We start from the raw sequence: 26,661 nt of genomic DNA on the forward strand, positions 1-26,661 counted from the left end.
CTTAAAGGGGGTCACACACAGACTCACTCGATTTGAGCTCCTGCACTGGGGTAGTAGCTTGAAAAGTGCCGGGGATATATGGGGAGGAACTTAATTGTCTGGCTTTGGTGAAAGGGCTGGAGGGGAAGATTTCTGCCAGACAGAAGTGCTGGCAGAAGCTGTTGTTCTCTTGCAGAATAACCTCCTCCCACTCATCCTGAAGATGCAGGTGGGCCCAAAGTCTGAGTCTCCATCAATTTGAGTAACACACTTTGCCCTGTCCTGGTGATTCCCTGAGATCTGCCCCTCCCAACTGTTGGGTACAGCCAAGATGCTTCCCGTGACTTTTCCTTGGACTTCCCTAAAATCACTCAAATATTTACAAACCTCACACAAGGAGAATCTGGCCTTGTTGTGTCCCATACCTCTTGCTGAGCAGCCCCACATGTGGACCTAGTGGCAGCTGGCCTCAGTTCATAGCTTAGCCTATCCCAGATGTCCAAGCCCAGAACAAGTGACAATCATCTGCTGATCAATTTGTAGCTCATATCAGGTAGCCCTGGGTCAGGCACATGCAGCAGCTGGCCTTGGCCTGCACTAGAGCTCCTTCCAAGAAGTCCCAGAAGCAACACTCCTGATGACTAGTTTCAGACCACAATAGAGAACCACCTAACCACCTCCAAAATGCCACAGTCAAAGGGCAGACTTGGCAGGCATCAGAGTTCAACTAAAGTAAATCCTGCTCCATGGACTCAGCTCCTGCATAATAGCTCCTCCATTATAGTCATGGCCATTTCTCACACCAAATCAGCCTGAGAGTCAATCCCTCTACTGACATGTCATTAGCAATCAAGACTCATCTCCAACAGGAGGGCACACACACCCAGTTCAAGTGACCAGGGAGACTGCAACCATGGGCACCACAGGAAACTTACTATACAAGGCCTTTCTACCAAGACTTGGAGATGTGACAGATCCACTTAATACATAGAAACAAACACAGTGAGTGAGCCAAAATGAAGACACAAAGAAACATGCCCCATATGAGAGAACAGAACAAAACTCCAAATATATAACTGAATAAAATGGAGATAAGCAATCTACCAGATGCAGTTATATATTTAGGGAAAGAGTAGATGAACTCAGTGAGAAATTTAACAAAGAAAGAGGAAACAAAAAAGAGACATAGAAATCATAAATAACAAGTTAGAAATGAAGAATACAATAACTGGAAAGAATACATTCAATGGCATAAGCAGTAGATTAGAAGAAGCAAATTATCAAATCAGTGATTTGGAAGATATGGTAGTAGAAAACACCCAATCAGAACATCAGAAAAAAAAAAAAAAAGAATTAAAAGAAATAAGGAAAGTTTAAGGGGTATTTGGGCCAACATTTGCATCATAGAGATACCAGAAAGAGAAGGGAGAGAGCAAGAAATTCAAAACTTACTTGTAGAAATAATGATGAAAAACTCCCCTAGTCTTCTAAAAGAAATTGACATAAAAGCCCAGGAAAAGTAGAGTCCCAACCAAGATGAACACAAAGAGGTCCACACAAAGAAACATCATAATTAAAATACCAAAGGTTGAAGACAAAGAGAACTATCTTAAAATCATTAAGAGCAAAGCTTTAGTTACCTACAAGGTAGCTCCCATAACTGTCACTTGATTTCTCAACAGAAACTTTGCAGGCCAGAAGGGATTGGCACAAAATATTCAAAGTGATGAAAAGCAAGGACCTACCACCAAGATTTCTCTACCCAATAAGGCTGCCATTTAGAATGGAAGGACAGATGAAGAGCTTTCCAGACAACTTTAAAAGAGTTCATCTTCACTTAAGCAGTATTACAAAAAATGTTAAAAAGGATTTCTTGATGAAGAATAAGGGTAAGGATGAGGATGAGGATAAAGATGAGAAGAAGAAAGGACGATGAAGAAGAAGAAGAAGAAGAAGAAGAAGAAGAAGAAGAAGAAGAAGAAGAAGAAGAAGAAGAAGAAGAAGAAGAAGAAGAAGAAGGAGAAGAAGAAGAAGAAGAAGGGATCAAAAATGTAAGTAATAAAATAGTGATAACTATATACCCCTCAATAATTACTTTAAATGTAAATAGATTAAATGATCCAATCAAAAGACATGGTGTTGTGCGGGGCAGCCTGGAGGATCTCTGCTCCCGCTCCCCACACAAGACCGCAGGACATGGTGAGGCCAAAAAGGAACACCCACGGAGCCATAGATAGGGGAGTCATACCACTATATTCTCTCTGGAGGCTGGGGGCTGGAGACACAGGAAGCAGGACCAACACTATCCGCAACCCTGCATCCACTTGTCTCTGCCAAACAATCTCACTTGCTAGCAATCTGCTTCTCTGCAATCTGTGATCCGCACTCCGCCATGCTAGCTGCAATCCGCTCTTGCTAGCTCAGCCACCATCTCCTTGCTAGCCCCCATTTTCCTGCTAGCATAGCCACGACAGTTATATTAGTGGCCAATGGCTCACTGGTTACAGCTGACGGCCAACTAGCCACAGCTGATGGCCATCCAATCACAGTTGAGGGCCATTTACTACCCGAGCCAGCACCTTTCTATGTGAGGCCGAGAGCCTGGAAACTGCTTTCTGGGGCTCAGTCCCCACACATGGGGTGTTTCTTAATCCAATCCTCTACCAATGGACATTTCAGTTGTTTCTATGTCTTGGCTATTGTGCATAGCCCTACAATAAGCATAGGGGTGCATATATTTTTTTTTGAATTTGTGTTTGGATTTCTCTGGACAAATACCTGAAAGTGGGATTGTTAGGTCAGAAGGTAATTCATTTTCTATTTTTTGAGATACCTCCATACTGATTTCCACAGTGACTGCACTAATCTGCAATCCCACCACAGTACAGGAGAGTTCCCTTTTCTCCATATCCTCACCAGCACTTGCTGTTTGTTGATTTATTGATCATAACCATTCTGATTGGAGTGAGGTGGTATCTCATCGTGGCTTTTATTAGCATTTCTCTAAAGATTAGTGAGGTTGAGCATTTTACATATTTCTGTTGGCCATCTCTATATCCTGTTTAGAGAAATGTCTCTTCATGTCCTCTGCCCATTTTTTCATTGGTTGTTTGTGTTTTTTTGGTGTTGAGTTGAATGAGTTTTGTTTATAAATTGTGGATATTAACCCCTTATCATATGTATCATTGGCAAATATGTTCTCCCATTCAGTAGGATGCCTTTTTTCTTTTATTGATAGTTTCCTTTGCTGTGAAAAAAAATAAAATAAAAAACATTTAGTTTGATGTAGTTCCATACGTTTTTGTTTTTCTTTTTCTTTTACTTCCCTTGCTTGAGGGACATATCAGTAAAAATATTACTAAAGGTAATATCTGAAAATTTACTTCCTATTATTTTCTTTTAGGAGTTTTATGCTTTTGGATCAACTATGTATATATAGTCACAGAATATGGAGTGCAGCATAGGGAACAGAGTTAATGGAAATGTAACAGCTATATACAATGTCAGAGAGGTAATACATTGGGGAGGGGGTTATCATTTTGTGGGGGTGTAAATGTCTAACTATTACATTGTTTTATACACCTGAAACTAATAATAATAATAATAATAATAATAATAATGACATAGGGTAGCTGAATGGAGAAGAAAACAAGACCCCTACATATGTTGCCTACAAGGGACCCACTTCAGATCAAAAGACACACACAGACTGAAAGTAAAGGGATGGAAAAAAGAGATATCATGAAGATAGAAATGAAAAAAAAAATGTTGCAGCAGCAATACTTACACCAGACAAAATTGACTTTAACACAAAGGCTATAACAAGAGACAAAGAAGACCCAGCAATTTCACTTCTGGGTATTTATTCGAGGAAACCCAAAACAGTAATCAAAAAGACATGCATCCCTATGTTCATTGCAACATTATTTATATTGTTCAAGATATGAAAGCAACCTAAGTGTTTATCAATAGATTAATGGATAATGAAGATGTGGTATATATATATAGAATGGAATATTACTCAGATATAAAAAAGAATGAAATCTTGCCATTTGGGACAACACGAATGGACCTAGAGTATATTATGATAAGTGAAATAAGTCAGACAAAGTAAGACAAATACTGTATGATTTCACTTATATATGGAATCTACAAAATAAACCAACAAACTCATAGATACAGAGAACATTTTAATATTTGCCAAATGGGAGGGATGTTGAGGTGATGGGTTATAACGGAAAAGCTATTAATATGTGCAAATTGCCAGTTATAAAAAAAATCATGGGGATGTAAAGTACAGCATAGGAAATATAGTCAATAATATTGTAATAACTATATAAGTTGTCAGATGGATACTAGTCTTACCAGGATGATCATTTTGTATATTTTATAAATTCCCAGTCCCTATGTTGTGCACCTGAAACTAATATAATATTGTGTGGCGACTGAGAACCGGCATCCGGGAGCAGAGCACTGTACTCCTCCCTCAGAATGAATGGAGACCAGAAATTGGATGTTTATGATCAAGAAAGGGAGAAGTTCCTCCAGCACTTCCCCCAGATTGTCAGGGTGCTGACTGAAGATGACATGAAGTGTCCAGATACGGGAGATGCTGTCACCCGACTCCGCGAGGTCCTGGAGTACAATGCCATCGGAGGCAAGTACCAGCGGGGTTTGACGGTGCTGGTAACACTTCAGGCGCTGGTGGAGCCGAGAGAGCTGGATGCTGACAGTCTTCAGCGGGCCCTGACTGTGGGCTGGTGTGTGGAACTGCTCCAAGCCTTCTTCCTGGTGTCCGACGACATCATGGATGGGTCTCTCACCCGACGGGGGAAGAGCTGCTGGTATCGGAAGCCAGGCATAGGTCTGGACGCTGTGAATGACGCGATTCTTCTGGAAGCATGTATCTACCGACTGCTGAAGTTCTACTGCCGGGAGCAGCCCTATTACCTGGACCTGATTGAGCTCTTCCTGCAGAGTTGTTATCAGACTGAGATTGGACAGACCCTGGACCTGATCACAGCCCCCCAGGGCAAATTAGATCTCAGCAAGTTCACTGAAAAGAGGTACAAATCTATCGTCAAGTACAAGACAGCTTTCTACTCCTTCTACCTCCCTGTAGCCGCAGCCATGTACATGGCGGGCATCGACGGGGAGAAGGAGCACAGCACTGCCAAGAAGATCCTGCTGGAGATTGGAGAGTTCTTTCAGGTTCAGGATGACTACCTCGACCTCTTTGGGGACCCCAGTGTGACGGGCAAGATTGGCAATGACATCCAGGATAACAAATGCAGCTGGCTGGTGGTCCAGTGTCTGCTCCGGGCCTCTCCGGGGCAGCAGCAGATTCTACAGGAGAATTACGGGCGGAAGGAAGCCGAGAAGGTGGCCCAGGTGAAGGCGCTGTACGAGGACATGGACCTGCCAGCTGTGTTCCCGCAGTATGAGCAGGACAGTTACAATCGCCTGGTGGCTCTCATCGAGCAGTGTGCCTCACCCCTGCCCCCAGCCATCTTCCTGAGGCTAGCACAGAAGATCTACAAGCGGAAAAAGTGAACTCGAGGCTGCCAGGCCGGGGAGGGGGCGCAAAATCAACTCGCCAGTCTGCTGACCTGCCACAGGCTCTTGGGAAGGGACATGGACCGACTCCAGTCTTAGCTCTGGCTAATTGATAAAAAAACAAGCGTTAAGTTCCCACCACATATTTCTGGTCAAAAAAACACCAAACTTCTAAACAAAGACCCAAGACACTTCTAATATTAAACACTGAAATAAACGTGAGCTACACATACATTTAAGAAAAAAAAAATATTGTGTGGCAACTGTAATTGAACAATAAAAAAATTATAAAAATTGCATATGAAAGATATACCTAAAAAACTTAATAACATTTTTAAAAGTCTAAGAACTATTTGTTCTAATAATATATGCATATCACACTTCATAGAAACTAGTACTTTGCAAGTGATTAGAGGATTAATGCAAATATACTCAAGATGAGTTACTTAATATCACATGGCCCCTTTATCTGATTACTTAATTATATTTAGGAGAGTCAGATGTTTCTCAGTGGCTCTCTCTGAAGAAAAAATAATTTTTTTGATTTGATGTTTTCAGATATATTTACTATTGAGTTAATTTCATAGGCTTTGTATGTAAGTTATTAGTTTCAGGATATGTAATATTTTTTATAATAAATACCTGACTTTAAAAATTAAAATAAATAATCTATGAAAATAATGAAACATTAATGAATCATCCTACCAAGGTTTAAAATAGTAAAATCAATCAGTTAAATCATTATGGCTCTTAACATTGTTAAGAAAGAAAGTTAGGGAAAAAAATAGATGTATACTATATATATATATATATATATATATATATATATATATATATATGCACACACACACATATATATATACAAAAAACAAAACAAAACAAAAAACAAATGCTACTTAATAACATATCCAAGTAAAAAATCCAAAACCTTATATATTTATAAACTATTTCAGATTCTTGTTGATATCTAAATTTTAATTAATATATTAAATTAATTAATTAATTTAAGTTAATATATTAGTTTTCACATGTGTAAATGCAACTATATGTATAAGATCTTAACAGGTACCTCACCATGGGAGACAAACAGGTGGCAAATAAGCATATGAAAACACACTCTACATTGTATAGCTCGAGGGAAATGCAAATAAAAAAAACAGTGAGATACCCACTACACACCTATTAGATTGGCCAAAATCCAGAGTACTGACAACAGCAAATGCTGGCGAGGATGTGGAGCAACAGGAACTCACATTCATTGCTGGTGGGAATACAAACTGGCACAGCCGCTTTCAAATTCAGTTTTGTGGTTTCTTAAAAAACTCAAAATACCATGTAATTCAGCATCTGTGCTCCTTTGTACTTACCCAAAGGAGTTAAAAACATGCCCCCACAAAAAGCTGCAAATGGATGTTTATAGCAGCTTTATTCATAATTGCCCAAACTTGGAAGGAACCAAGATGTCTTTCAGCAGGTGAATAGATTAATAACCTGTCATACATCCAGACAGTGGACTATCATCCAATGTCAAAAGGAAATAAGCTATCAGTCCATGAAGAGACATGAAGAGTACTGAAATGCATATTACTAAGTAAAACAAGCTAATCTGAAATGCTTACATACTGTATAACTCCAATTATAAAATTTTTGGGAAAGGCAATACTATGGTGACAGTAAAAACATCACTGGTTGCCAGGGATTGTATAGGGGGAAGGATGAATAAGTGAAGCACAGAGGACTTTAGGGCAGTAATAATATTCCGTGTCATACTATAATGATGGATGCATGTCATTACACAGTTTTTCAAGACTCAGAATGTACAGCTCCAAGAGGGAATTCCAGTGGTAAACCATGGACTATGGATGATTATGATGTGTTCATGTAAGTTCATAACTCCATCATGTGACAAAAGCAAGTTCATGTAAGTTCATTATGTAACAAATGTACAACTGTACTGGAGGGGGCTGACAGTGGAAGAAGCTCTGCATGTGTAGGGCCAGGAAGCATAGGAGAAATCTCTGTGTCTTTCATCCAGTTTTATTGTGAACTGAATAGTGATCTATATATTAAAGTCTTAAAAAAAACAGAAAAGAATGTTTACTTCAACTTTTCAATATCTGTTTAAACATTAGAGCTGGTAAATGAAATTCATGATTTCTAAATGTTACTGACCCATGATATTTTCAGAAGACTCTGGGTTTGCCGTTACTTTTTAGGAGAGCTTGTTGTAAGATATACAAAGTTTATATAAAGATTATATAAAGTTTCGTTAGACTGCACTGTCAAAGATTAAGGGTACAATTCTACTTAGATTACCAGAGATTTTTAGAGCATAGAACCATCTCACAAGTTTTTTGGAAGACAGTATTCCCAAATTCTCTATCATCTATCATCTATCTATCTATCTATCTATCTATCTATCTATCTATCTATCTATCTATCTAACTATCTATCTATCTAACTATCTATCTATCTATCTATCTATCATTTATCATTGTATGTCAACTGTAATTGAAAATAAATAAATAAACAAACAAACAAATAAATAAATAAATAAATAAATAAATGTATTTGAAAGATATTCCTAAAGGACTGAATAACTTTTTAAAAAATCTAAGAACTAGTTTGTTCTAATAATATATTCCATGTCATACTTCATAGAAACTAGTACTTCACAAGTGATTAGAGGATTAATGAAAATATACTCAAGTTGAGTTACTTCATATAGCATGTATGTATACACACACACACACACACACACACACACATACACATATATAATTGTGCCTCCTTAACACTACTATAGGTCAATATAAGTCTTAAGTCCAAAATTTAGTTTTGTGACTACATTTATCCAAAGATATACAAATCCCTTCATTTGGAAGTATCGGATTTCTCCAAATCCTTGCCCTTGGCAGAATTTTGCTTGCTTCTAGGTTTCTCTTTCTAGATAGCTTGCTTTCCACTTTCAAACTCTGATGTATCATTCATTTCTCTTCGGTCTTTTTCAGCTCTCCGTATTCCATTTCAATATCTCATATGCTTTCATCTCTTCTTGAGAATTCACAAGGCTATTGTGTGGAGTGGTGCTTGAGGAGAAGGAGAAGGAGGTATAGATTCCAATGCGGTAAAATATTATTATATGAGTGGTATTTGCTAATAAAATAAATAGTTTAACCACCTATGAAAAATTGGAAATCCAGCATTTTCAATTCTAAAAAAAACATTCTATTACTTCCAATGATTCCAAGTCATAATAATGCTGAGGAATAACAAAATAAAAGTTCATAGGAAAGTTTGATTAATGGTTAGTAAAGCCATAATCATAAGACTTCAAAGTTTTAACTAAATCCACAAAAAAGAATGAATATTTATTTCTTGATATAAGGAATAAATATTTATTTTAATATAGAAAACATCTCAATATAATACATTCATTAGGTCATTGAAATATTTCTTAATTCTATTATCTTACTGGATTTAAGAAAAAATCATCCTTGATATTTGAAACTAATTATAATAAGGTAATTTAGTATAGGTAGATCTGTATTTATCTAACATTGTATTGTGTTTTCACTTTTTGGTCTATTTAAACCTATCTAGTTTTCTTCAAGATCTGATAATGTAATTTGTAATAATAAGTGCTGCTAAACATTGAAGTTTGTTTTATTCAAAACATAGAGAAAATGTATCTTACATAGTACGTATCAGTTTTCACAGATATTATAAATACCATTGCAAAAGGTATCATTCACAGATGGTTTTACATCATCAACATATGAACACTACTGAGCCTGGACAGAGACAAACAAAAAGTCTATCTTATGGAATCCCTCCCATCCAAGGCATGCATGGGACTCTTGAAAGAGATACTGCCCATGAAAATCAATTCACTCTCAAAAAATTATGAAAAAAAAACAAGATAATTCTAGTGATTAAGTCAGTTTACATACCCAACAAAGAGAAGTTTCTACACCTGAAAAATTAGAGATATTTTACATTTATTTTATTTTATATTTAGATTTATTTTAGATTTATTTTTATTTTACAATAGATTTATTTTACATTTCTAAAAATTATAATTGAGATTCACTTTACATGAATGAATATAAATCCAGAAAGATTGTATGGGATGCTGAAGCAGTAAGAAACCAAAAATCAAAACACCCATTGGTAAAGTAAAGTAAGAATTAACTATAAAAATAATGGTAATGGGGGAAAGGGATATATGGAATCTCTCTGTACTTTCCCCTCAATTTTGCTGTGAACCTAAAAGTGGTCGAAAAATGTCTATTTTTTAAATTAAAACAACAACAACAACTTTTTAAGAACTTATTTTCATAGAATGCTATGCATATAAAATATTTTTAAGTATTTCAGATCACTCTGAAAACTACTACTAATTCCTTTTACACACATTCTGATGCAATAGATTTATTTTGCATATTGATTTATATAGAGAAAGATTAGCAAACTGAATGAAGAAATGTATTAGAAGAATATTACAAAACAAATGAGGTTTTGTGAGGGTACTGAAAAGTAGTTTTCACAGTAGAATATCTAAAAACCTAATTTCAATAAATTAAATGAGAAAGGATATAAAAATATTATCTGAGCTATTTTATTTTTTAGTGTCTGTCTCTTAGAGGATTAATTTACATTCATATAACTATATTAATATTAACTATGCTAATTATAGATATACTAATAACTGTACCACTTTCTAAAATGTAGGCCATTTTATCATTAAATATTAATTATTCAAAAATCAATACATAAAATAGTTAATCTCAATCATAATTTATTTTGGAATTTATGGCTAATTCTATGTGTCAAAACGCCTGGGCTACAGGGTGCCCAGTTGGTTAAACATTATTCTGTTGTGTCTCTGAGGAAGTTTCTGGATGAGTGTCGTGCAGGAGACCCTGCTCGCTGCGCCATTTGTCACGCGGGGCTTCTGGCGGGGTCTCAGCTCCCGCTCCCCACATAAGAACGCAGGACATGGTGAGGCCAAAAAGGAACACCCATGGAGCCATAGATAGGGGAGTCAAACCAATATATTCTTGCTGGCGGCTGGGCTGGAGAAAAAGGAAGCAGGATCTACATAATCTGCAACCCGCCATCCTAACAGCAGTCCATGCTTGCCAGCCACCATCTTCTTGCTAGGAACTCCCATTTTTCTGCTAGTGTAGCCACGGCAGTTATATTAGATGGCCATTTACTACCCGAGCCAGCACCTTTCTATGTGAGGCCAAGAGCCTGGAAACTGCTTTTTGTGGCTTTGTCCCCACAATGAGATTAACATCTGATTGATAGACTGAGTAAAGCAGATTGTTCTTCCCGGTGTGGGTGGGCTCATTCAAACTGTTGAAGACCTAAAAAGAACAAAAAGACTCAATAACGCTGAAGTAACTTTCTCTACCTAAGTCTGAGCTGGAGCATCAGTCTTCTCCTGCTTTCAGACTTGGACTTGGCCTGGAACTTACAGCATTGGTTCTCCTGTGTTTCAGACTTTCAGTGTGGACTGCCACTATTCCTCCAGTTCTCCTGGGTCTTCAGCTTGCTGACCATAGATCGTGGGACTTATCAGACTCTATAATTCCTTATAATAAATCTATCTGTCTATCATCTATCTATCTATCTATCATCTATCTATCTATCTATCATCATCTATCTATCTATCTATCAATCATCTACCTATCATCTATGTATCTATATATTTATCTCTATCACCTATATTATTGGTTCTATTTCTCTTGATATCCCATTCTAGTACAGAACTGCACAGATTTTTTTTTAATTTACATAGAATAATAAGTGTCTGAGAATAGCTAGTAAAAGTTTGAATTTGTTTCTTAAGGATATATAAGTTTTATGAGATATTAACATTTTACTTTTAAGCTATTTTAATCCCATGAATTTGGTGTTTGGATATATATATATCTCTAAATCAGTGGAAAGTAACAGAAAAGATAGAAATAGATCAGCATGTGTATGTAAACTCAATGTATTATAACTGGGAATCTATCACTTATTGACATGAGCATCCGTAACCATATAATTCTAAAATATGTTTATCATATTTTTAAAATACAAGAAATATTTTTAAACACTCATATCTTAAGTGTTCCGTTTATGTTTTGACAACTGCACACACCCATGTAACACTATCTAAGACAGTATATAAAACATGCCCACAGTATTTCCTTCCACCACTTTCCAAACAATCCCGCCAACACACAGAGCAATCATTTATATTTATCACAACTGATTAGTTCTGCTTTTTAATGAGCTTCATATGAATAGAATAACACAATATTTTAGAGTGTGTGTCTGCTTTCTTTCCCTTTATATATATTTTTTAGAGTTTCATATTGTTGCTTTTACCATTAGTTGATTTGTTTATTATTGCTAAATAGTATTCATTGCATGAATAACTGAATGTGTTTATTCTCTTTTCATGAGAATTAGTTGTTTTTGCACTTTTTTACATTCAGGTACATGACTGCTACAAAATACATGCGCAATTGTGGACATATTTATTTATTTGTCTTTGTAAATACTAGGAATATAATAGAATTGTTGGGTCAAATAATATTTATATGAGTATGTCTAACATTATTAGAGCTACACTCACTTTCATTTGGTTTGTCATTTTATGGTACATCTTTTTCCACATTTTTACTTTCAAGTGACTTTCATCTTTCTGAAATATGCTACTTGTAACATCACATAGCTAAGCCATGTGCTTTATATATCCAATTTGGCATCCTGTGCCCTTTAATTGGAGGGTTTCCTTAATTTACAATTGTGGCAATTATTGATGTGGTCGAGTTCAGGTAATTTATGTTAGTATTTTTTCCCCGTTTATCTTTGCTGAGGCTGTTCCTCCTCTCCTCTGTTTTCTGTTGTAGTTATTGTTGTTTTGTTGTTTTTTTGTGCATTGCACATTTCTTTTAGTATTCCACATTTTAGTGATTAATTTATAAGTTACTATATGCATCTTTATGTTGTCACAGTTTACAGTTAAGCATTATGATACTTCATGAATTATACGTAAATCTCACAACAATGCAATGACATTTATCCCCCTCTCACAGTTTATGTTCTTTCTGCTTGTATTTTGCTTCTACATTTTATTTCTAAGTATTCAATAATTCCCACACTACACGGATATTATCATTGGTTAAAGGAGTCTATGGTTTTTTGAAAAATACACCAAAATATATTTTAGAAAGAAAATATTCAAAATATTTTATATTAATACTGATATTTAGCTGTTGTGGTGACAATTTCCTCTCTTGTTCCTGCCTCACATTTGCTTGCATATACTGTGTATCTTTTAATTTTTACTATATGCCGGAGATATTTATAAAATAATAGCAAAGAATAAGGTAAATAATATTTACTTTCAGAAAGGGGACATGCCTACGGTATTTCTCACAGGTCACATGAGTGTAGCTAAGTCATTCTGATATGCATTTGAGTAGTGTCTGGACTTTGTTGCAGGTTTAGTTTGACCCAGTTAATCAATGCCTTCAAATATTTTAAGGGCAGAACCATGCCGTTCCCTACAGCAGGCTTTGAGGCAAGATCCATTATGAATCTTCGGTCATATATCTGTGCTTCCTGGCCAAGAAGCTCTTATATAGACTGGCTACCTGTTTCATGTTCACTGGGAACAACTTTTTGCTCTCCAATCTCATCTTTTTTCTGCCTTGGAGATCGGTCAGCCTTGTGGCCCTTAGTATGTGCCCTCATTAAGTTAAGAGTCAGCATTCCTTAGATAATGAAATTTTGTTTCTGTTATTGTTTATGCTACAATCTCCTCTTTCAATTGTGAAATTGTATGTGCTAGTATGTGTGTGTGTGCATGTGTGCGTGCGAGCAAACATGTGTGTGTTTGGGCTGGGAGAGTGGTAGGCTAGAGATGGGTTGTAGTACATGGTAGGCAGACTAGCTTTTATTAACATACCTTTGTATATTTACTATTCTTACAAATATGGCAGTCTTAGTGCTAATCACCATTTATCTGTGGCTGTACAATTACACGACTTATGTGTTTAATAATACTTCAAAAACACACGGCATACGAGTATGTAAGTATTACGTATGAGTATGTAAGTATGATAGGTTTATTTTCCCCTCTATAAATTGACAGTAATGTTAAAAATATGAAGATTCATGAATACTTAAGCTAATAAAAGGTGTCATATCCTATGTGAAATTTTATAATCAACATTATAATACTCAACTTTAAAATATATACAAAAATTATAAATGTCTGAGCATAATTGTAGATACGATGTTATTCATACACATTCCGAAAATATAATGTCTCTACATATCATCTAATTTGATAATTAATAAAACAGCACATAGCCACAGTAGTAGCTTTCTTTGGGGATTTATTTTTAGAAAACTTTCCTTTAGTTTGTCATTATTTCATTATTTACTCCATCATTGATGTCATACTAATGAATGATGATTTTCTTTTTCTTTTTTTTATTATTCTGCTTTAAAACATTTTGGATGTCTATTAGTTAGCAAAGCATTATAAACCTTGGGATCATGCTTCCCATAATTAATTATAATTAAATATAGAAGTCATAACTATTATATTCTGTAATGTTAATAAAAATCTTTTTAAAAGAATTCATGTCGTCTATTTCTGAATATAGTTTTAATAGGGTTGAATAAAAAATGATATAATAAAAAGCTGGAATTGAACATACTTTATGAAAAGTCCATCTGCAACTTTTAAAACACCCTTACCTGGTATCACCAAAAATTCTAATGAATTCTGAAATTAGAAATGATTTATGTTCTTACTCTTGGATCTGACTTGTTAGGCCTATTGATAGAAATTTGTATGGGATATATGTTTTACTAATGCTGATTATACAGATATATTCACCAAATGCAAATAATTTTAATATACTCAATAATAAAATTAATAGCAATTGAATAGTCACTAACAATAGTTAGATAAATCATTCAATGGCAAAATCCAAGGAAAATATTTGTCAGTGAAAATCTTATCTATTAATGTTATTCTTACAAGGATAACATGTATTCTTTAAAAACTGTTTTATTTAATGATCTTAATAAATGTAATTTTTAATCTTTCCTTTTTTTCTAACTTTGCTTATATATTAGGTAAGCTATATTGGATAAAATAAAATCACAAATGATCTTTTAGAAAATATAAACTTATATATCATATATTTTTGGGAATTTAAGACTAATTTAAACAAAAAAACAAAGTTATCATAATGAATATAAAGAAAAGCGTTTTGAAAGTTAGAACTGTCTTCAAACAAACATACTCACGTACTTGCTTTGTTGTACAGAGAAGTGATCCAGAGATATTCAGGATACTTTATTTTTTCCTAGACTCTTTTAAATTTGGCAAATCAAAAGACCACTTAATTTCTCCATATTATATTAACCAGAGTGAATTAAAAAAACTATATAAGTTTTGCTTCTTAATTTTATACCCATTCTATTCTAAAAGGAAAAGCCATAGAAAGAAAGAGAGAGAGAGAGAGACTGGCGTCTGTGTGTGAGTGTGTGTGTGTGTGTGTGTGTGTGTGTGTGTGTGTGTGTGAGTGTGTGGTGATTATCTAGTATTCACCTGATAGTATACTTAATTATTGCAACATTATTGACTACATTCTCTATGCTGTACTTTACATCCCCATGACTAGTTTGTAACTACCAATTTGTGTTTCATAATCCGTTCACTTATTTCACACAACACCTCAAACCCCATATCCTCTGGCAACCATTAGTTTGTTTTCTGTATCTATTAGTCTGTTTTTTTTTGTTCATTTATTTATTTATTTATTTTAGATTCTACATATAAGTGAGATCTTATGGTATTTATCTTTCTCAGTCTTACTTATTTTACTCAGCATAATACCCTCTAGGTCCATCCATGTTGTCACAAATAGTAAGGTTCCATTCTTTTTATGACCAAGTAATATTCCATTGTATATATGTACCACTTCTTATTTATCCAATCATCTATTAATGGGCCTTTTTGTTGCTTCCATATTTTGGTAATCTTGATTGTAAATAGTGCTGCAATGAACATTAGATGCATATATCCTTTCGAATCAGTGTTTTGAATTTTTGGATAAATACCCAAAACTGGAATTGCTGGGTCATAAGGTAGTTCCATTTTAAATTTTTTGAGGAACCTCCACACCATTTTCCATAGTGGCTGCACCAATTTGCATTCCAACCAACAGTGCACCAGAGTTCCCTTTTCTCTGCATCCTCGCCAAAACTTATTGTTGATTTACTGATGACAGCCATCTAACAGTTGTGAATTGATATCTCACTGTGGTTTTAATTTGCATTTCTGTTATGATTAGTGACATTGAGCATCTTTTCATATGTCTATTGGCCATATATAGGTCCTTATTGGAGAAATGTATATACAGATCTTCTGTCCATTTATTAATTGTGTTGTTTGTTTTTGATTGTTGAGTTGTACCAGTTCTTTATGAATTTTGGCTATTAACCCCTTATCAGGTGTATCATTGAGGAATATCTTTCTCCCATTCAGTAGGCCACCTTTACGTTTTGTTGGTGGTTTCCTTTGCTGTGCAAAAACTTTTCAGTTTGGTATATTCCCATTTGTTTATTTTTCTTTTGTTTACTTTGCCCATGGACATATATCACACACAAAAAAATATCACTAAGAGCAATGTCAGAGCGTTTACTGCCTGTGTTTTCTTCTATGAGTTTTATGGTTTTGGGTCTTACATTTATAAGTGTTTAATCTATTTTTAGTTTATTCTTGTGTATGTTGTAAGAAAGTGGTCTGATTTTATTTTTTTGCATATATCTGTCCAATTTTCCCAACACCATTTGTTGAATAGATTATCTTTACCCCATTGTATGCTTTTATCTCCTTTGTCATAAATTAAATGACCATGTAGATGTGGGTTTATTTCTGGGCTCTCTACTCTGCTCCACTGAGTTATGTGTCTGTGTTTATGTCAGAACTATGCTGTTTTAAATACTACAGCTTTGTAGTATAGTTTGATATCAGGTAGAGTTATACTTCTAATTTTGTTGTTCTTTCTCATGATTTCTGTAGCTATTTGGGGTCTCTTGTGGTTCCATATAAATTTTATGATTATTTGTTCTATTATGTGAAAAAAATGTTTCTTACACTTTTTGTGGGGGCTACTCTTCCCAGCACGTGTAATCTGGGCTGGCGGCCATTGTCCTTCAGGGGTACCTCCGTGGCCAAGGTATCTCGCCTGATTATCAACCACCACACGGAGGTTTTGTGTCTCCACTCCTCCTACCAGTCTCATTGTGGCTTGTCTTCTTTATATTCTTACTTATAGGACTTCTGTTCAGCTAGACTTCAGATGGTTCTCCAGGTTGATTGTTCTACATTTAGTTGTAATTTTAATGTGGTTATGGGAGGCAAGTAAAACATTAATCTACTTTGCCATTTTGGATCCCCCCTCATGGAGGATGCTATGCTAAGTAAAATAATCATTCACAGAAGGACAAATACTGCATGATTCCACTTATGTGAAATATCAAAGTACTCAAAGTCATAGAAGCAGAGAGTAGAATGACGGTTGCCAGAAGCTAAGAAGAGAGGGAAATGAAAAGTTGTTCAATGAATATGAGGTTTCAGTTATGCAAGATGAATACGTTCTAGAGATCTGCTGTAGAACAGAAGATATACAATTTTATCAATACTTGAATCCGGACTCTCATTTGTTCTATGACAAGAATCTTGAAAAGGGAGAAAAGCTACTTTCTAGTTGTCTGTATCTTTTCACTTCAAGTTCCTCAGAAGAATATTTACCAATAATTGACTCTCTTCAATATTCATAAGTTAAATGACTACGGTGAGGTTAAAGTAAGGATGAAGACACTGCCACATTTTAGTGCTCAGTAGCTATTAGACGAATAATGGCACTAAAAATCTCACAGATTTATTAAATAAAGATGCTATTGAAATTTTGGAAAGTAACAGTACTATGTAAAAGTAAAGGTTATATATGAAAACTCTGCCCCTTATTTTAATAATATTTTAAAAATTGTCCAGCATGGTACTGTATTAAAGAAAAATGTATGTCATAATAATGGTGACACCCTTATACAGTGATCAAATATAAATATACATTAATTGAAAAATTAATTTACCTGAGGAGTGGGCACTTTCATATGTATCAAGGGAATTTACAAGCTTAAAATTAAAACTGTAAAAGGAAACTAAATAAAAACTAAGAAATAAATGTCACTATTTTGTTATTAAATATAAGTTCTATTTTTAGAATACTTTGTATGATAAAAACAAAATGCAAAAATAAAACTTGTGAAAATTTCAGCTTACTATTTAAAAAAATGTGAGTATTGGAAGTTTTGGTTTACAATACAGTCTATGATAAACAATGCGTGCAACATAATGATTCAATATCTGTACATTTTGTGAAATGATCACCACATTTATTCTAGTATAGCCTTTTCAGAAAGCAATGTGATAATATCTCATAAACTTTAAAATACGTATGCCATTAATTCAACCACCCTACTACATATAATTTACCTAATAGAAAGTAAAAGTATGTAAACTAAAGGTAAGCCTATAAAGATGAATTTTACACCACGATTTATAATGGCCAAAACCTGTAAACTAATTTTCTAATCACTAAAGAAATGGTTTCATATATTGTGGTAGAATAAATTATGAAGCTGTTATAAAAGAATGGATTAAAGCTCCACTAATAAAACTTGGAAGAATTTGTATCAGGTATTGTTGGGTGAAAAAAGCAAGATTCAGACTAATGTATATAATATGGATCATTTCTATCAAACCATAGCAATTTTTTCTTTCTAAAATGATTATATATACCTGGATACATATATATTATTGCATAACTCATAGATTACATGATTATGGAGTAGTTCTAAAAGTATCTTTAACCAGGGGCCGGCCCGGTGGCGCAGGCGGTTAGAGCTCCGTGCTCCTAACTCCGAAGGCTGCGGGTTCGATTCCCACATGGGCCAGTGGGCTCTCAAAAAAAAAAAAAAAAAAAACAGGAGAATATTCCAGGTACAAGAAAAATATTATCAAAAAATTCCAGAAGTGAAAATGTGAAAAGCTGTTTGAGAAACAATAAGTAAATCAGTTTGACTTACATAAAAGCCAAGAAAAAAAAAAAAAAAGTTTAAAAAAAAAAAGTATCTTTAACCAGCTGTTAACATGGATCACCTAGATTGGATGACCTACAAGTAGAAGAAAGGAGAGATGTACTGTGGTAAAAGGGAGATAAGCAACAGGGAAAAAAGGTAGATGTGTTTGTGTATAACTCCATGTCACATTTGTATTGTTATACATAATATACAGGTATATATACCACACAATAAAAAATATATATATTCAATTTTGGGAAAAAAAAGATAAACATTTACATAAATTCTAATAGTCCATATACAACTCATGATATCTAAATTCTCAAATGATTACTAAATTACCTTTCCTTAGCTCTCAATATACAGTGTAATGGTATGTGTTCTTAAATAATATTCAAGATGTTAATTTTACTCATTGCCATACTGAATAACTGATTATAGCATTGGGAGTGAATAAAACATAAAATGTAACGACAAGTATGTGTGTATAGACAGACAGGTAAATGGGTAGGTAGATAGATAGATGGATAGATAGACAAATATATAGATACATAGATAGTATAAAAAGACTACATATGTTTAAAATGACATGATAAAATGAAAATCACATAACTTCTCTGAGTCTGTTTTCACTTGAGTTAAACAAATTGCAATAAACATGAAATATCTTGAGCAATTATGAATACCAAATGACACAATGCATGAAAAATGAACATTAAGCCATAATATCCACATACAAATTCATTATATTGTTTTTAAAAGCAGCAATATTTAACAATGTTCAAAAACATGAATGTAGATTAAGTTATGACTTCCATCAACCCAATCATATTGTCATACAAGTTAAATTTCATGTATAAATTCTTTATTTTCTTAGTGTTTGCCATTTGATTAACCTGTAATAATGTGACAAAATAATAAATCCATTGCATAAAATGTATTTAAGCCTAAATATAATTGCCTTGCTTGGCAGTAATTTGCTTTAATTGGCTTATCATCTCCTCGTATTAAATTTTACTGTCTTTGCCAGGGGGCTCTTTAAAAGAAGTTTATTTAATGGTATCAGTCAACCATGAAAATAGATGAAAAACATTTACCAGCCCACAAAATGTTTTACCAGCCCGTCTGCTTTTGTGACATCCCAAATGTAGTAAAATTAATGTGATTAACATCTGTTATGACTCACTCAGCAAAAGTTACTTTTCTCTGAATCCATAACAAGCTGCTAATTTCCAAAAGTTAACAATTAGTTCTGAATTATTTCCAATTTGAAGCAGTGAATATAATAGGCCGTGATCTAATAATATGTGGAATATCAGTAAATAAAATAATTCTTCTATAACTAATATTAAAACATGCTCATGTATGTTGTAAAACCTGAATATGTAGCAGAATAGAGGAAAAGAATGGGAATATAGTTAGGGCAAAAAATTGCTGAACAAATGTTTCTCTTGTGATGACTATATCCAAATAGTCACTAACCATTTTCCAAAAACTGTTTATTCATTTTAATTGAAGAGGAAAGCTGTTGTAAAACTTTTGCTTCAACCACTATGCTCAACAATTCCTTTCGTATTATTCACAGAGAGATCAGTGTCTAGCAACTGACAACAGGAAGGAACTGATAACAAAAGGTGACTCATGCAGATCTCTTCTAACCATGTTAAACTCCTAATGTTGTGTCAGGGTTTCCCTGACAGTTACTGAATGACAGAGCTTAGGAATTTGACAATAGAAACATGATTCTTTTCTCATCTCTCATATTAATTCAATGTGGGGGCTTAGATTTGTCATTTAATCTTGTTGGACTTTAATGTCCTTTAAGGCTTATTTTGTTCATTGGGATTTTCCATCATTGCTTGGCCTGTTTGTCACAGGGTGACGTGGCATTCCAAATGACAGCTGCACCTTCAAGGCCACTTTGCTTAACATATATCAGTTTTAAACTCATGAAAATAAACCGTTGATAACTTTATACATTAATTTATCAACAAAATGTGAGCATCATCTCTCCTAGGCAACCAAGAAAGGTGTAAAAGAAATAGAAAACAGTATCTAACCTTGAAATAACGTATGAAACATGAAAAATATGTGAAGGCATGCATATACACTTCTAAGCAAAATTAGAGTAGTCCATTTAGAGCAATTTTCACACAAAAAATTCAAAATAGGTTCAAAATGTCAAGGCTTTAAATTGAAGGGAAATTTATAGAACAGAGCATGCCAAAAATAATAGGTTATTTAGAGTATTGGTCAAAAATTGGGAGAGTTTATATACCAGGAACCCAGTTTTCCCAATGATAATAATATCTTACACAATATAAAAAATCAGAAGATGTTAATTAAAAACTATAATTTATTCAGATATCACTAGTTTTGTATGTGGTACATAGATGATGTATTACAGAATTGCACATTGAAACCTGTGTAATTTTACTAACCAGTGTCACCCCAATAAATTTTAATTTAAAAAAAATATAAAAATAAAATTGGGAGAGTTTATTATGGAAATCAAAGGAAGAAGGAGTTCAATAACTAAAGGAATCATCAAAAATGTCAAACTCTTCCAGGATCTTAAGTACTCATTAGATTTGTCAACAAAGTTGGTCTTGGTTACTTTAGTAAGGACAGATTAAGTGTATGTTAAGTTCTTCCTTGTGGTCAATTGCCTTTTCCAACTACACATAATGCTCAGCCTAAGTTCCTAGAATCATGAACAGAAAGAAAACTTTATGAGGTACAGTAAAGTTAGTATAGGTACACAGAAACATCAAGTTGGGGCTGTCATACTCTTTATATTTGCATTTGTTCTGTTCCATTTGTATTTGGTCTTTTTGGCCTCAGCTTTTAACAATGTGATTGTCATTAATAGGTTTGATCATGTTGAATGAGTTATATCTATAAAGACGATACAGTCTAAATTTACAGGGCCTTTTATTTTTTTAACTCATGGAATTTGGTTCAATTTCTAGAGAGATTCAAAAGCATCTATGATGTGAATGAAATGATCTAGGAAAGAGAACAGTTTGGAGCTAGACTTACTTTTTCATTTTTTTTTAATGAGGTACATTAACCAGCAAATTCACACATGCTGAAATAATGTAATCCTCACCCACGCTGCATATGCTTATTCACAAAACTGAATATGAAAATTTTCGCAGCCCTTTCTTAGTTTATTATGTGCTCATAGCCCAGTTGCCCTACATTTTCCTTTCAGTAAAATGATGAAATAGGGCTCTGATCCCTTTGATGGCTTCAGTTATATATAAAGATGTGAACTGGACAATCATTACTAGCAGTTTTATTCTTTTTTTTTTAAATTAAAGTTTAGTGGGGTGACAATTGTTAGTAAAGTTACATAGATTTCAGGTGTACAATTCTGTATTACATCATCTATAAATCCCATTGTGTGTTCACCACCCAGAGTCAGTTCTCCTTCTAGAATAGATCTCTGTGGGAGGCAAAAAGTTTAAATATTCCTAATCAATACAGGGGAAAGTAGAGAGCTCCTGATACTGAGCACAACATTATATGAATTTTCTACTTTTCTCTACCATACCTATGAGATAAATTTGGCGAAAGTTATGCCCCTAATAGTTCAAATGGATTGATTTCTCCCTGAGCTTGGTGAGACAATTTCTTAGTGATGTCCTTCAGAATGGGCTCTATTGTTAAATGGGGCAAATCAGGACAGTCTATATTCAAAATCTTCTCTTTCATATTTTATGCATTTTCTAGGTACTCAGGAATTTTTTTAAATTGTTGTGGAATTATACTCCTTATCTCTTCATAGTTTACACAACTCTGTTTTACTGGGTAACTGACAAACTGATGTTAATGCATTGTTGGTATCACTCTTTTACTTGAGTAAGAGCTGAACTAAGGAAAACTATGAACCAAGTAGGATTTGGGGGCCCTACAATGCAGTTGGTGAACATGAAGGAAGGGAACATTCTGACCCACACAAGTGATGCTGTTTTTTTTTAAGTTTATTGGAGTGACAATTTGTAGTAAAGTTACATAGATTTCAGGTGTACAGTTCTGTAATATGTCATCTGTATATGACATCATGTGTTCACCACCCAGAGTCAGTTCTCCTTCCATCGCCATATATTTGACCCTCTTTACCCTCATCTACCACCCCCCTCCCCTCTTACCTCCGGTAACCAATTAACTATTGTCTATGTTTGTGAGTTTGTCTTGTTCTTTTGTTGTTTTCAATTTTATATCCCACATATCAGTGAAATCATATGGTACTCAACTCTATTTTTTCTATCCTATCCTCCTTTGTGCCAGAGTTGCCCATGTGACCAAAAGATTCTGGTCATGTCAATTACTTCTTTTTATCTTTTTCTATTGACTCTCATTGACTTCAAATTACATCCAAACTGTTAATAACATCATAAATGGCTTTCCAAGATCTGCGTACATTTCTTTAAATTGATTCCACATACTCTAGTGCAATACCATTAGGAGTGAAGATAATACCTCTTTAGAGTATTTTAATAGAAATTAAAAAGTGACTCTGTTTAAAATATATTTAGTATGCTGATACTTATTGGAAAATACTTGGTCTATATGATTGCTTTTATATGTTACATACATAAAGTCCCGATATAGAGGGTTTTAATATTTTCCACCTGTTTTTAACGGGTTTTTAGATTTGTTTTGTTTTATTTTTATGTGCTAGGTATGTAAGTTTATAGAAACAAATTATCTAATTTTAACTCTAATGATATCAAGTATTTAGGGAAAAAAACTATGGAAGAACACAGTGCATATAAAGCAAGTAAGAATTATAAGTAATCAGAAAATACAAATAGATCATTGGCTGCATTACAGGTTTGAAACAATACCAGTAAGTCAGATTAGACAAATTGCCAAAATGCATTGGAACTACCAAAAAAAACACGAAACCTTGAAATAGATATCTGTGCCTATTATTGTTTAAAACAATAAATCTCTCCTTAAGAATATAGTGTACTAATATTAAAGCTTAATTGCAGACATTTGCAAACTAAAACCCAGAACATAATAGAACAAAATTGCAATATACTGTTTATTTCATATATACGTATCTTTAAAAAACACATTTCGTAGTGTATCCCTAGAAATACAATAGCAGGTGTACATCATTTATAAATATAAAAATATGCCTATATTAAGGTTACATATATTTTTGTCTTTCTTTTGGCTTATGTATTTAGGTTTTCAATCTGCCAGCATTAATTATATCAATGCACCCCTTCAAATTGTGCAATGCAAAGACTATGGAAACATGATCAAAAGAGATGAAAGATTTGTCAGTCAGTGGCCTCCATACATTTGCCCCTACCTTTTCATTAAGAGAATCCTTATCTCTTCCTTTCTTCTGTCTGGTGTATTTTTTATAGGCCAACATGTCTTTCAAAGTCCATCACAAAATCAGTTCTACAAAACACATGCAGGTACCCCAATAAAGAGGTGATTACTTTCTCCTCGCTGCTGTGGTAGACACTGTAGTGCATAGGGTTGTCATTAGAAATTTATAAATTATACTGTGCGTATTTTCCCATGTTGTCTTCCTATCATAGACTTATTTTTTAAGACACAATGGATCACATTTTGCACATCATTGAAACCTAAAATAATATTTTGCATATGCTAACATCTTAAAAAATCATAAACATTTGTTAAATTAATTTATGATTACTAAAATGCTGGTATTATGGCTTTGCATGTGCAAAACTTTCTTGTAGACATGTCATTTTCTTTTGACCAAATCTGGAAAAAAGTTTTGTTTCTCATTTTTGAAAACCCAGTTTATTATTTGTGTTTCTGTGAAAGCTGCTGCTTATCCACATTAGCTCCACAATTCCACTCAGCTTTATAAATAACACTGCCATAACACTTAGCATAGGTGCATGGTATTTGGTCACATGACTTATTTCCCTAAGCTGTAAATTCTCCCAAGGCAAAAAATCATATATTTGTGTTACATACATTTGATTCACTGCACCTTAGTGAATGTATGTATGTATATATAAAGTTTTTAGTGTCTATAACATAGTCACTTATTTATTTAATATCTGAAGATCATGGTGCTGGTAAATCGGAGATAAAACAATTTTGTGTGTGTGTGTGTGCATGTGTGTGTGCGTGTGTGTGTATTAATGATAACTTGAGTGAAATCCCTTCACAGAAAGTAAAAATGCTTAGAGTGACCTTGGCATATGGTCAATAGGAGAAACGTTCTGCACACATTATTAAACACTCATTTTAACTGTAAGTAAAATTTGTTGTAAAGAGCATCATTTTCCTTCATTAGTCTCTATTGTGCAATTGAAAAAAGAATAGAATTGCAGATAAAAAAACTTCCAATGACCTTCTCCAAATGTGTCTAGAAAAACTCTTTGTAGTTTATATTTTAAAGTTTATATATAAAATATATTTTATTGTATATATATAAATCAAAAAAGTATCATGCATGTTTATTACAAAGTTTATAAATTATAGAAAAGTAAAACCCTGTCTAAGCACATCATCTATAGACAAGTTCTACTAACATTTTGGAGTATTTATTTCTCATTTTTATTCTGTGTACACATTGTGGGATTTAAAAGCAAATCTTTAATGTTCAAAAATAAAAGGGGATAAAGAGTGTTTTAGGGTATTTATTTCATATAAAAATATTTTTTTCAATGTTTCTCTTCTGTAAGTCAGATCCACGGAAATGAAATACTCAAAATTTGTGATTCATGGATACTCCCTTTCCTCTGTAGAATCAATTTTAACAATGCAAAAATTAACTTGGAATTCACCAACCAACATAAGCTATGACTTTAATAATATATTGTATCTAGATCTGTAGATCTGCAGCAGTCCACTCTTGTTTACATTATAACCTTACTGAATCCTATTGTTACCTAGTCATTGTTTTGGTTTTATATTGTTTTGCTTCATCAATATGTATCCCTGAAATCATTATATGTGTATGCTTATTTTTAACATTAAAACAATATAATTCAACTTTTATCACATAAGTGAAATACATCAATTTCCTTGATTTGTTTATTAATATAAAATTAATATGGCCAAGTATGTCCTTTAAGATAATTTAAATTGTTCTATTAATGAAGGCTATCATACAAAATTAAAATAATTTTCTTATCTCCAAAGTAACACTCATAATAAGCCATTCAAGCAATAAAGAAGTCCATAAATTTAAATAAAAATCCATCCAGTATCATTATTGAAAAGATGGCCATAGTTAGAAATTTGGTATATACCCAGACATAAATGTCATGCATAATTGAAAACATTATTCCCAACTGGTATACATAGAGTTGCTTCGGTTTTTGTAGATGCTATATGTAAATCAAGCCCAGGGCAATTTACACCAGATCTGATTTATAATATTTTAATGAATTTCTTTGATATATTGGTCATTGCACATCTCTGTACATGTTCTCGGAGAGACGTATTTAGAAGTGAATCAAAGAATGTTAAAGTTTTGAGTTATAAACAGATTTTCCCACACTAAGGGGTGTTTTCATTCACACTCACAAACATTATTTAATAGTATCTGTGTAATTCTACTTGATAATACTGGTAATTACTAACCTTTCTTATCTTACGTTATGCCGTATTATTAGGTAAAATCAATAATCAAAGTGCTATATAGAGGAAAAATAAATTTCTGAATTCTGTGCATCTGCTTTATCTTTAAATACAATGAACTTTGTTTGGATGCACGTTCAAAGATGCATGGAAAAACAAAACAAATTTTGCTCTTTGGGAAAGTTATAGCTCAGTTGTTGTTAGCATGGGAATGCATCCAGAAAAGAGGGGTTAATGATTGTTGGCTCAATTAGTGCAACTTGAATGAACAACTTTTTTTGAGAGCTGGAGGGTAAATTAAGACACATTTAGCTCTGCTTCTTATTAGCTGTGCATAAATTCTCCCAAGAG

At 33.7% G+C, this 26,661-nt stretch overlaps 1 protein-coding gene across 1 annotated transcript; it reads left to right on the top strand.

The window, feature by feature from the left end:
• Positions 1 to 4,437: 4,437 nt before the first annotated feature.
• On the top strand, positions 4,438 to 5,532 carry LOC308497802 (farnesyl pyrophosphate synthase-like; the record flags this gene model as incomplete). The annotated part of the gene is made up of 1 exon (XM_081048911.1): positions 4,438 to 5,532. The coding sequence occupies exon 1, from the start codon at positions 4,471 to 4,473 to the stop codon at positions 5,530 to 5,532; it is 1,062 nt and encodes a 353-aa protein (XP_080905037.1). The 5' UTR covers positions 4,438 to 4,470.
• Between the last annotated feature and the right edge of the window lie 21,129 nt (positions 5,533 to 26,661).

Source organism: Rhinolophus hipposideros, assembly GCF_964194185.1.
Source record: "Rhinolophus hipposideros genome assembly, chromosome: 5".
Taxonomy (NCBI): Eukaryota; Metazoa; Chordata; class Mammalia; order Chiroptera; family Rhinolophidae; genus Rhinolophus; species Rhinolophus hipposideros.